This window comes from Pholis gunnellus (genome assembly GCF_910591455.1).
Source record: "Pholis gunnellus genome assembly, chromosome: 19".
In the NCBI taxonomy this organism is placed as follows: Eukaryota; Metazoa; Chordata; class Actinopteri; order Perciformes; family Pholidae; genus Pholis; species Pholis gunnellus.
In genome coordinates this window covers 18,201,672-18,214,898 of record NC_136546.1, presented here as the reverse complement: position 1 = coordinate 18,214,898, position 13,227 = coordinate 18,201,672, and the positions used below count along the sequence as shown (strand labels likewise).

Genomic DNA, 13,227 nt, shown 5'->3' with positions numbered 1-13,227 from the left:
CAAAGTCTAACAAAACGAATCAGGTACATTCATATTAAATATGAATGAATTAATATGAAATGTTATGTGTAGAAATATACGTGCAGGGCTCGCTTTAAAAGAAAAGTACATTTTATTTATTTATTAGCTCTAAAATCATGGCATGAAAACAAGAACTCTTTTTCACACAAGGAAACTGAAGTTGAAACAAAACTTCTCTTTGAAATACAAACTTTCTTCAACAGACACGACCGTGAAGTTTCCTGTTGAAAGAAAAGCGTTGATTAATTCTGCCACAGTTGGCAGAGAACTCTCTGGCAACACAGTTCAGTGAAGTGTGGAGGGGAGCTGGCTCCGTCGCAAACGCCAGTCACAGTTTGAAATGGCGCACACGCGCAAAATCAATATGCAACACTATGCTCGGATTTGAGTGTCATATGCGACAGGGAGCTGGGTTTGTGACATCTCACTCTCCTCACGCTTTACTCCAAGCTGTGGTGTGGGTGTGGGAGCTGCAGTGGTTGGAGGGAAAGGGGGTGGGGAGAAGCTTCATTCACTTCCATACAATAATAAGAGCTCCAGAACGTCATGGCCAATTCAGCCAGCTCCTCCAATGCACAGCAGGAGGCTGTGGACACACAGCAGGGGGGGGGGGGGGGGGTACCGCCTGCTCTCTTATCGCCACCGCATCCTCCCATCCTGAGAGTACCTCCTACGGTTTCTGCTACAGAAACATCCCTCTTGGGTAACTGATCAAACCGGTGAATAATTAATCCACGAAGCAATCTATATGGAAGATATGTGAATTGCAATTAGGGGGGGGGGGGGGCGAGTTGAACAGGCAGCGGCAGGGTTCTGATGTTTCGAGCGTGATGCTTTGCTACCACTGAGCAGCAGCTGTCCACAATCTGGATTTGTCGAGCTGGAATTTCCACTGGAGCGAGCTCTGTGCCAGTATTATGCTTAAATGAGACACATTTGTGATGAGCAGGAGGCAGAGGCCAGCAGAGCAATGGAGGGATATGAACTGCTCTAGGGCAGAGCCATTCTGGGTGAGTTCATTACGATCAGGGTAAAACAACCTCAATGTTGGCTTAACTCCTTAACGTCGGGGTCTGCGCACTGCGCTGCTGTACACGTTTGCAAAAGGACACGAAAAGAATAAGATCAACATCTAAACTAGAACTGGTGGAGATCGTTTGGACGACTTCACCACATCGATTTAGACTGAATCAGCTTCCGTTTGTGACACAAAAACACCAACGAGGACAATAAAACGAGAGCAGAGTGAAGATGGAGGGCTGCGAAGGTGCAATACGGATTCATACTTATTTTAACTTCTTGTTATCACACCGACATTTCTGTAATGTGATGCATACATGAGCTGGTTTATGTAAAGATGGTGTTTGCGAATGTTAATTATGCATGATTGTGTATGTAAAGTATGCATGTTGAGGAGGCGAGCGTGTACTTTTATGTGGGGCAGGGCAGCACAGCATGCCTCATTAGCATTGGATGCTAGTGTGGCTGGCCGGGGCCGTTCGGGGTGTAGCCGTCCGTGTGCACGCATACATCTGCTGTGTGAAGGCGGACCGAAAAACATGCATCAGGTGGAACCACCCGATGTGTCCGTCAGTATGTAAATGCTGTGTGTGTGTGTGTGAGTCATTACCGGTGGGCTCGCTGTCTCGATGTTGCTTGGCGGGGGGCTCGTCCGTATCCCAGGGTGTGAGCTGGTTGATGGGCGTCTGTCCCCACCTCACTCCCGGAGCCAGCAGCAGTCCCGGGGTCTGGCTGTCTCCAGGAGACAGACCGGAGACCTGCAGCATAGAAACAAAACGAAGCGCCGATTAGAGAGTCGTATGATAAAAGCAAACCCAAAGACAAGCGCGAGAATTAAAACCAAAACCAATCTACGCCGCCTGATCTTTAGACCACATGCTTGTTTGCAAATGGCCCCGATATCTTCTTTTGTCAATAAAAAAATAAATTATAAATATTTCATTTTGTAGCTTGAATGAAAAGTGCAACAAATCACAATTTGTTCAGGTCTTAAAGTGAGCCTTGATGATGGAGCATGGCATGTAATTAGCAGTGAGTGAGTGCTGATTACAGCCTATGTATAAAATGGGATCAAGGAGATCAAATTCTCGTTCGCGGCCTCAAGAGTCTTTGCAGAAAGACCAGCATTTCTTTTATATACTAACAACAATTAACTTTCTAGTGTGGGCTACATTCAAATGCAGATCCTTCCCCCCCGAGACGTTGTATAGCTTAATGTTTTGCAATGAATTAAACATTGTGTTCAGTCAAGTGAGATAATAGAATTCTGAACACAAATACGACAAATAGAGTAAATAGGAAGAAATCCGCTTTGCAGGAATGGGAGTAAAGCAAAAATGTAATTTCAAAAAAGAAAATGAAAAGCTAGGTGACAATGTGTGCACGGTGGTAAATCCAATGCAACTTCGCCAAACCAAACTAAGAGTTCCCTAAGCCTTTCTTTGCACTCAAAAGCTCTAATATTTTGCTCTGGTAGGGGGGGTAAGAAACGCTATCAGGCAAGCCCAGGCTGATGAAAACACCGGGTCAATCACCACTGGACCCCTGAGCAATATTCCCCTCTCCCTGTCTGCAGCTTGGATGCGCGGTCTAACAACCAGGCAGGGAGAGCCTGATTCCCCCCGCTCGCCCCGGCCAGCCTCCTGAGTTAATAGAAAAGACCTGGTCACACCAGAGCCCCTCCTGTGTCTGTGGCTGATCCCTCCATCCCTCAATTCCATTATCCTCCCTGACCCGCCTTCCACTTTATCAAGCGCGCCATCGTGCATTCCAACCGCTGTGCTGACGATGCCCGACGGAGCGCGCCGCTCTGCGGCACAACGATGTAGAAAATACAGTCCAAACAATTCGGTTTCACAGCGCATTAATGTGCAGCTTTACATATCGGATCCATCCCGTTTCAGGAAAACTCAGCCCTCTCTACTTTGCGATGGATTTATGGCAGCTTTGACACTTAAAGACATGGTATTGACACAGCACAACATCTGCTCTGTAATAAACAGCTTCACGAGAGCAGACAAGTTCAATGAGTGTCACTTAGTTGATGAATTCATACCGAAAGTTATCTGACAGTTTGTAAGTGCTGAGGGCAAGAGAGGGAGAGACGGGAAAAAACAAAAACAGCGAAGGCAAACATCTCGAGGCAAAGTAGAAAATAGAGTGATGGAGTGAGAGAATGAAGCTGGGTTTAGGGGCAGACGGGCTGTCAGGTCTTTTTGTCCAGCTCAACCTGTCGACTTCAGACAAGAGAAAACTGAAATGGTTTACTCAGAGAATGCCCTGAGCGCTCAATTCCATCTGAGAGCCCTGGAGACTCTGGGAGGGAAAATTTCGGACCATTTTCAAGGTGAGGAGTTGTTTTCTATAGCTCCGCTATTTGTTTTAATGAGAGTTTTCCTCCTTCACTCTGTGTGCTTTACTGTATTCCTCTCCAGCCATGCTTTACCTTCCCCCTATATACGGGCGACTCCTCATTAACTCGCAGCATTGACTCTCACTTTGCTTCAGCCCTGCACCTGCCTCATAATATTCTCTCATTAATGCTCCCAGCCATTTATCGCAAAACACCAGAAAGAAAAACAGAAAAAAAATCTCTTCTGCAAGAAAGGCAATTCATCTGTCACAGTTTTAGTGCACCAGGAAAAAAAAAGGTTCTTAGTCAGCACCATCACATTGACAGCGTACCAGCTCAGGCTCAGGAACAATCCTGAAAATGATCAAGGTTAGATGGGAAAATACGCACACACAGACACACTGGGAACAAGTTTGAAAGGCGCACACACACACACACACACACACACACACACATGCACAGAAAGCAGGAGATATCAGACGGGATGTTTATTAAGATGGCAGACTCGCTGCAGGTAGGCAGGAAGGTACCGGAGGTTCTGGGAGAGCGCCTGTCATTTTCTCTCAATTGTATTTGCTCTCCATATTTCCAGTCCCCCGCCTCCCCAGCCGCCCATTATCACCGGGCAGCAGATGGTTTCCTCTGACTCGACAAAAAAAACATGCTGGAGAGGAGGAGGGGAGCCAGATAAATAATTTTCGAGTCGTGCCAAGCCATTTCTGTGTTTGTTGTCAAGCTGGCTGGGGAAAGATTTGTATTTTTTTTTTTACCGTTCACAGCATCGGTGCACATGGACCACATGCATGAAGCAGAAGGTCAGTTCCTATCAGGAAGACTAAACCTGCATTTTATATTTACAACATGGAACTTTTTGCTATGAAAAGGTGTACAAGCAATTTTGATCCAACAGGAAATTGTGGTGATTTTCTTCAATACTGTGCTGTAATTCAAAACCTAAAGTGTGGCCCTCCATTTTCTTCCTAGTTGCCTTGAAAAGCCCTTTTTCAGCGTTTGAAGCAGCTGTCCGTCTGCTCCTCCTGCACAATCATGCAGAAACACACGAGCACGCACAGCACAACTAGAAGGATCCTTCCCCCCCCCTTCTCAAACATCTGACTGTTGCAGACACGTCGGAATCAGTGTATTGAAGAGAGGAAGACAAAATCAAGATGCATCAAGGCCTAAATATATACTTGTCCTCTTCCCGTCGCGGGCAGCGAGAGACAGCGGCTGGCGTGTCAGCCATTCCCTCGGACGCGGCGAACGCTGACATCTATCATTATGTGCGCTGACATCTCGCAGTAGTAGGCGGCATTAATGTGCCCACCAGAACCCTCCCGCCACTGGCCACCATCTGCTGTGGGTACAAATATGCGGGGCCTTGTTGTGATCCCCGCGGCTCAGGGCTTTGATTGTTTTGAGTCATCCGCATCATCCACATCCAAATAAACAGAAAAAAACGTTTGCTCATGGCTTTGTGTTTGCCTTTCGCGTTCCGTTCGAGCCAGCCCTTTGTCTGGGTGAGTTATTGCACCAGTTCAATCCTATAATGACGCCGGGGTCGGACACCAGGCTCCCACAAAAAAAACTACCGCCACGGACTTTCTGCATAAGGCTTCAGCTCTCTGGACCTTGTGTGTGCTTGCGGTATGGGCCAGTACTGCCGAAAAACATATAGTGCTCCAATCCCCCAGAGAAATTGCTTTATTGCTCGACTTGGGGAGGAAAAAAAAAAAGCAAGAGAGAGCTGGAGAGAGAAAGAGAGGGAGATGGAGAGGGGGGCGGGGGGGGTGAGTCTATAACACCCAGGTCCCACCGGGGTAAACAATGTTTCAGCGCACACTGATCAAATCAGCTAACTGCTACGAGATTCAATAACAGGACTGGGTGAAAAGGAAGAGGTGTAGAGAGAGCAAAGCAGGTTTTGAACAAAAAAAAAAAAAAACGGGAGAAGGTAACAAGAGGGGAGGTTTGAGGGAGGAAAGGGGACAAAGCAGGACGGTAACAATACCACAGTAACAAAGCTAATCTCGTGAAATGTCATTAGCGCAACTGCCAGACACAATGAGATAGCAGCAGCGTGCAGGCCGCTGCCGCAACGGCTGATTATGTTCTACCTTTTTAAGGTTCAGTGTTCTTGCGGGGGCAAAAAAGCTCTTTACGCACGAGAGAGGAAGAATAACAGACCGCAGGCAGAGGAGGAGGAGGAGGAGGAGGAGGAGGTGCACCTTCGTGTGGTATCACTCTGCTGGCATTGTAACCGGGCCCTGTTAACGCACAGTTGTTTTCCTGATCGGTTTATCAGTTAATCTATTCCAAACGGACCGGAGCAGCAATGTTCCTGGATTTCTGGTGGTCCAGTGTGGAGCTGCCATTATGGTTTCATTTAAAATGCAACAGAGATTGTACACCTCCACAGTCACCCTGCAATCTCAGTGGGGGGAGGGGGGGTGTGCATGTACACAAATGTAATTATAATCAGAATTTCAATAACAGCCGTGTCTGTCGTGTCCTGCTCGATCGTGTGCACTCGTAAAATAATATCACATTGTAATCCCACACCACGAACAAATCATATAAAAAAAAGACGGTATGTGCAGGAGAGGAAATGAAATTCAACTCCGACAGAATGGCTTTTTCTTCCCTTTGGCCAGGCATGGACAGATGCAGCGAATTTGGCTGAAACGTGGAGGGTGATGGAAATAATGGTTTTCCTCAGAGAAAAAGAGAGAAAAAAAAAATGGCAGCGAAGGAGTGAAAGATTGAGAGGCAGAGTAAGACAAACCCATCCATCACGGAGCCTCGTATCATTGCTTTTGACAGATCGTTTTCAGTTTTTCTAAAATAGGAGGGGAAAAAATAAAAATCTTCTTCCTCCTCCTGCTCCGTCCAAAAGCGCCAACCGAGTGTGTGGTCCGAAAACTGACCAGCGGGCGCTAAGGAGTGCACAAAAGCGCACAACTCATTTTCTTTTCGACCGTTATTCACTTACTGTATAGAGGTATCTCTTTTCCATGACAGCGCGCTGACACCTAAATGTGAAGTGGATTGGTTCTGGGTTTTCCGTCATAATGGTGCTGAATGCTGGGAGCCCGAGCCACGGGGCGGCTGTGTCCAATCTATTAGACCGGAACACAGCAGAGCATCTCAGGAGTAAACAAAGAGACGATTGCGCCATTTTTGGCAGCCATCTTAAAAATGGAGCGGCGCTCCAACATGCGGAACGGCGTGGCGCCACAGACAGGGGAAGGTGCGTTACTCAGTATGATGGCTGCATACTGAAGAGAGAGAGAGAGAGAGGAAACCAGGTACTGTTTCTTTTTACTCCAAAAGGCTCTATTGTGTTGCACTTAAAAATGTGAAGTGATACCGAGATTAGACATATCCACGGCATTGTGGGAGGCATAAAATGTCACAGTCGCAAATCGCAAATCTTTTGTGGCGTTTAAAGACGGTATTGTGAAGTGGAGGAGCTCTTTAACAGTCGGAGGAATGACTAGATGGATACAAATCTGGAGCACAGCTCTTATCAAATAACTCTCCGCTGAACCGGGCTGGTGACTCATTTAAAACATTCACTTCCGTGCAATTGAAAACAATATTGGGCCAATACTTGCATAACATAATCATTTTCTCACTAGCAACTATCCATCATATTACTACAAAGAACAAAGAACAAAGAAAGGTCACATTAAGTTGAAAGAAAATTGGCTGCCAAATGTTCTTCTAACAGCAAAAACATTATATTCAAAATCTACGACATTATTTACCCGAGAGCATTCACCAAAGGTTGCTCCATGTTGATTCCGTTATTTTTCACGAGTCCGCTGAACAATGCTCGCCACCTCTCAGAAACACCTGCCTCTTTCTTGAAGCAATGCAGCGGATTAAAAACAAGTCGTATCTGCAGTCACCATCTGCATCGAGGCGATATCACTTTATACAAGAAGAATGTCAGCCATTACTGCGGGTTGACAGTTCATGACTGGCAGTTTGTGCCCTAAAAATTGAAAACACAAACAAAGCGGATCCTTCCGGGCGCGCCAACACTTAACACTGACCCCCGGCAGCACAACACACAAACATAATGAAAACACACAACACAAGTGTCTGCAGGGCATATAAGCTATTGATGCACCAGAGAAAGGGCTACGGATACAGACTCTATAATTTCAAGCCCCGGGCCAAACGACTGAAGGGGAACGGACTTCACTTCCACTGAAATTCCGGCTAAGACGCTCCGACAGCTCGGCATGCTCCTGGCTCGGCGCACACGTTCCAGAAAAGAGAAGCGTGAACGGAGGGGCGAGGCCCGACAAGCTTCAGTGGAACAGCAGGGCTGGAAACCCCGCCTAATATCCCATGAGTGCTCCGAGGTTTGCGGCGCTCGCCCTCCAAACTCGACCTCAGCCCCTCCTTTTTCTCGTGTTTTCTGTTCTCTCGCAGACAGTGTTAGTGGCTCCGTGAAGATGTTTTATCCGTGGGACCAAGCAGCGGCTGGCAAAGGCCTCTCGAGCGGGGAGAACTAGTACTTGGACAAGTGAGCTGTGGAGACATGCTTATGTCATGGTAACACCTCCCAGAGGAGCGTGTCAGAAAACCCGATTGCCCTCCGTTGGCACTGGCAGCGGACAGTGAGAGACATGGGTCTCCAGCAGGCCACGACCCTGCCTGATATGTGGTGAGTGTTTGGGGAACAAAATATCCACCGCCTGTCACAGCAGCGGCCTTGGAGACCAAGAGACAACTGTGTAGCTCACTGCCTGTGGTTGGAATTGAGGCAAAATGACTGCTACGTGTGGCCCTGGGTGTGTGAGTGTTTGAGCACTGGCCGTGCGCCGTGGTTTGTAATAAATGAGCGTTAACCGGGCAAACAGCCATTTAGCGCTAAAAAAATAAATTGAATTTATATTGATATTGCAATATGAAGGGAAACAATATCTACTTTGCCAAGAGTGCAGTGTGGGGAGTATTTAAATGCATTTTACAATGCATGCAATCTGCAAGCCAAATACCGGGATGTTCTGGCAGAAAGGCCAAAAAACCAGACGACCATATGGCAGGGCTGGAAATCAGGGGGGAGATGCAGTGGAGGCTTACTGCATCTCGCTTATACAGCGGTTCAAGTTCCATACGGGCAAATTGTCTGAACAAAAGAATTTCATTAAATCCGTGTTCCTACATACTTCCGTGGCTCTCTGACATACAGCGCTTCGACATTTTTGACAATAAAATGTTTTGTCGTCGTGTCATTATTGCGGCGGCTCAATAGTTTCGAATTAATCTTTCACTCTTTTCACTTCGTCACGTCAAGGACAAAGGAAGCTGCTGCTCTGTTTGAGGAATTTCTGAAAATATTTAACTTAAGTGTGGAAGCCGGTTTGTATTTAGTCCATTTTGTTCTGTTCACTTGACAACAGCCTTGCACCTCAAAACGCATTACTGGCGCTCCCTCGATACTTGTTTGTCTCAAACAGCAACGATCAACAGTACATGATGGGAGGGTCTGAAAATTGAAGCCAACTAATATTTGCAACTGCTCCGGTTGCAAAAGGAAGTCAAATATTGACTCTTCTCACTTGTTTATTCCGCAGTAAACATTGTAAAAATGAGTTTATGGTCTCAATAGCCAGTTTCAAGTCTTCTTTTAAAAAAATCATGTAGTTATTTTAGTTCAAATAGACCATAAAGCAGGGCATCCTTTAGGGCGTGGCTACCTTATGATTGACAGGTTGCTGCCGAGGCGTTGTCCAGGTCGGGGAGTTGTCCTCATATTGGTCTTAAAACCTTAATTTTTTTTACTGTGCGTTTCTAGTTCATGACATTTTATTGAAACATTTTTGGTCGCCTAAAAATTCAGCAATCACATTTACATGTCACTTCTGGTTGCAAAAAAACAAGATGGCGACAGCAAAAATGCCAAACTCCAGGCTTCAAACTGTACAGTCCACAAACCAAATGGCTGACGTCACAGTGACTACATCCATATATTACATATACTCTATATGATCACTTCACACATTGTTTAGAGGTTTAATTAAACTCCGTAGAGTTCAGTAGCCCAACAAGAACAGCTACATTTTTACAGATCTTTAAGGATGATCTGTAAAGGACTTCTGCTTGACTTGGTGTATGTACTGTGAAATGATCTGGACTCTTGCAGGTCTAAACAGATAACTTACTTATACACAGACAGAATATAAAACGTACAGAGCAGACAGGCAGTTAGATGGATGCTACTGTCCCATGGAGCCTCCTATTGACTTTTGCTGGGCACTGTGAGATCTGGCAGACAAAGAAGCAGCCTTTGGTCAATAGGGACCACGAGTACAGAACAGGCAGATTTCTGGCCAACATCCAAGCTGGTCTGACAAAATGCCCAAATACCAGCTCTGAAATTGCTCATTTTTTAAACCAGATGGCATGAAAGTAAACAAGGCTGTATTCTGTTTAACTTCCCATTCCACATCCATATGAGCAGGTCTGCTGAAGAGCACAGACCAAAGCGTTTTACGGCGTTACGTCACCTCAACACCTGGAAGGCAACGTCTCTAATCAAGACTACAAGTGTGAGTAATTAGACCGAAAAATGGAGGCACTGCCAATGGCCAACATTTGCTGCAAATGTGCCTAATTAATGACGCATTGCTGCAACATTATGAGAGCACAATGAACAAACTCAGATGAACTCTGGACACTGAAATGAATACGCCAGTTGGCTACAGAGTGCCTATCGCCTTTCATTCGGGTTCCTAAAAATAGCCGTATTAAGTGAGGTACGGCAGAATCTGCATTACAGCGCTGTCAAACGAAAACCCCTCACGACTCCACTAAGGTATATAATTACCAGTGTGCCCACGAGCCTCTTACTGTCGTTATTTTTGCAGCCTTTTAATCACTACAGAGCACGGGGCTGTGTAAAAGGAGCAAAATGTCCTTAAATAGTTGACATTTCTTCACAAGAAAACAAAAACGTGTTCATACTCTATTTTGTGTAAGTGACACGACTCGAGCAGCGATACGGACTTCTAGCCTAGAGACTTTATGAGCCAAAAAAGACATGTCCATATTAAAGCAGTGCACAGGCAGCCACATGTGTAACCCGTGGCAGTGTTCCAACCTTTGAGGTTCCAGTCTTGGGAGCTCCAGCACTGCTCCCCCCCCCCCCCAGGGCTTGAGAGGAGACTGAAAGGCTGGTTTATCCCATAAGATGAAGTGGTCAGTGTGGCTCTGTGCTCCTGCAAAAACAGGGGGGAGTCCACACAGCACACTGCTTGGGGTAAGATATACACTGGAGAGACATGCTGGGATCATTAGAGACCCGAGACTCCTAAAGAAATTGAGATATAGCCATGAACTACACTGCGGCAGGTGGATAAACAGACCTTCACTTGAATTATGGGCGGATTTAATGGGCGAAAAAAAAGGCTTTTTTGTCTGTTTGGAGCCGCTTTTCAACTTGCCGGTGAATGAGCTTCTCTTGATTTGGATTTGGAATGTTTTAGGTACTTGAAATGCTAATGCTGTTCTATAGAGATGGCAAAAGTAATTTCAAGGTCCACGTCCTGTGTCAAAAGCTATAATTGACAAGTAAAATGAGGATCCGTTTGAAGATCGGCTGATGTCTCCATGCTTGTTCTGCGTCTTAACGGCACACAATTTGGTGGAAAGAAAGGAATGTTCCAAACCAAATCAACACCTAGTTACAAAAGATAATTATCGTTGCGGAAACAAGAAAATAATAATCATAGATATCTAGACTATTATCACTATTGTAAGATTTAAAAATACATTTTTAAACGCTTTCCTTTTAAAAATAAATGATTACTAGAAAAGCTCCGTCTGGTCTGTAAGGGCGTATTTGAAGAGGTGAAATCGATGCCGTGTGCCTGTCAATGTTCACACACACATTCTCTACTTTGCTTAGTTTTAAACGTGTCCAGCCCTCTTCAGCAGACTCATATACTGACGTTGCGACAACAGTATTGCAGAGAATCAAACACACAGTAAATGTGTCAAAAAATGGATTCCTCTTGCTAGTTGGCATCCGTTTGTTCTTCCCCGTTTTACCTCAAACTTTTGAGAATAACAGTTCGGCATTCTAGTTTATCAGTCACGGTGCCTGTGAAATGGGCAGACTTACAAAGATTTGCTTTGGATCTTTGTAGCAGGTACACGCACACAGCGGATTTGTGAAAACTAGGACTTCAAAAAAATAACGAAAAAAAACTTGAAATGCATTTTGTGGGCCAATATTTGGTCCCTCTGGCATTTATAAAATGATTTGATTTTGTTATTCGATTTACTTGTTTGTTATGTGATAATGTGAGAGATGAAAAAGCCTTTTTTGCTTCACGGACACAGACAGGACCACATTAATATTCATGAGGAAGATGATTAATCACTTACATGGATGAGTCATGTTACTAAAAACTGTCCGTGCAGCCAAATATAAAACTGGAATACCAATGTGCATGGAAGTGGGCCTGATGTGTTTTCTTTCTGTCTCTTTCTCACTGATGTAAATAGACACATCACACACCCACTGATCAATGAAATGCTAAAACTGAGACCATTAGTAGTTTATATGTTCCTTGGATAAAACATTTCTGGATGTCTTTATTTGCTCTAGTTATGTTCAAAACAAGCAATTCCCCAAAAAACGTGCCAGTTTTACAAACTAGTACGGTGCCAGTTTGGAACCGGCTGATTTGCTTGTGCACATGGGAGAAGTTTGCTTTCGAGGCTTTCTGCCAGAAATCTCAGGCTACCCACCTACTTGGTTCGGTTTAGGAAAAGGTCATGGTTTGGGTTAAAATAAACTCTCTCTCTCTCTCTCTGGCTGAAAGCCCTGATGGTAAACTTCTCCCGTGTCCGCTTAGCCCCCCTGGTAGAGCTGCCCGCAGCGACGGAGAGCCGCTCATCGCTCGTTGCCTCCGGGGAAGTGAAGAAGAGTTTGGTTGTAACGTACGTCCATAGCGTCCAGCCGGCAAAGTGAACTGCGGTCAATGAGCTCTGTAAATGCCCGTTTTGCAGGCGTCACGCTCAGCCCAGTCTGCAGAGCCCCGAGGCCCCGCCCCCGCTGCTGAACAGGCCGCTGTTTGCTTAGTTTATTCAAAGTTTTGTTTGTATTGAAAGTGGCGCGTGTCCAAATTGCACCAATTTTGACACAGCGACGGTTAGCGTGCATAAAACTATTAGTTTATCGATGTGACTCTGTTCACTCAGTTCATCTGGAGATTAAAATGTTCAGGAATGTGAATGTGTGGACCCAAAAGCATGAGCTGAGAATGTGGACACTGCACTCTGAAGATTAGGATCGGATGAAAGTGATTTCGCTTTTGGCTAAGAGCCAGATGTATTTTAGTACATTGTTTTCTGATGTACTATCTGCTGTTCTACGCAAAAGAATCCACAAGATGTTCTTAATAGTTAGGTCTGTGTTTCTCCATCGTAATTACAATCTTTACACTTTCACCCTGACAGTGTTGTGCGCATCATTTCATGGCTCCTGAGTGTTTTCCTTTACAGTTTCCACAACAGCAGGTCCTTGGGTCCCCGGCTATACAGCTGTGCAGTAGATCGGATGAGCGGTTCTTGAGATTTGAGAAGGACATACAGACAGAGATCCCTTGCACATATTGGTTATTTTGCAGCAGGTGTTGCAGTTAGTCTTTTTGGTAAAGTTTCTATCTGAAGGCCCCCCCCCCCCCCCTCTTGACCAGGAGTGTGCACAGCCCCTTTACTGTATCAGAATGGGGTAATGATGCCACTGGACGCCGGCTTTAAAGACACCTCTGTTTTCCGCAGCACCATATGTGGCCTTATACAGA

At 45.5% G+C, this 13,227-nt stretch overlaps 1 protein-coding gene across 1 annotated transcript in view; it reads right to left on the bottom strand.

Annotated features, from left to right (window-relative positions):
- The window catches only part of klhl29 (kelch like family member 29), a 190,886-nt gene that overhangs the window by 92,490 nt on the left and 85,169 nt on the right, over window positions 1-13,227 (bottom strand). The window contains exon 4 of the mRNA XM_079180461.1: window positions 1,652-1,799. Within this exon, the coding sequence (XP_079036587.1) occupies window positions 1,652-1,799 (148 nt within the window). The remainder of the gene's footprint in view (window positions 1-1,651; window positions 1,800-13,227) is intronic.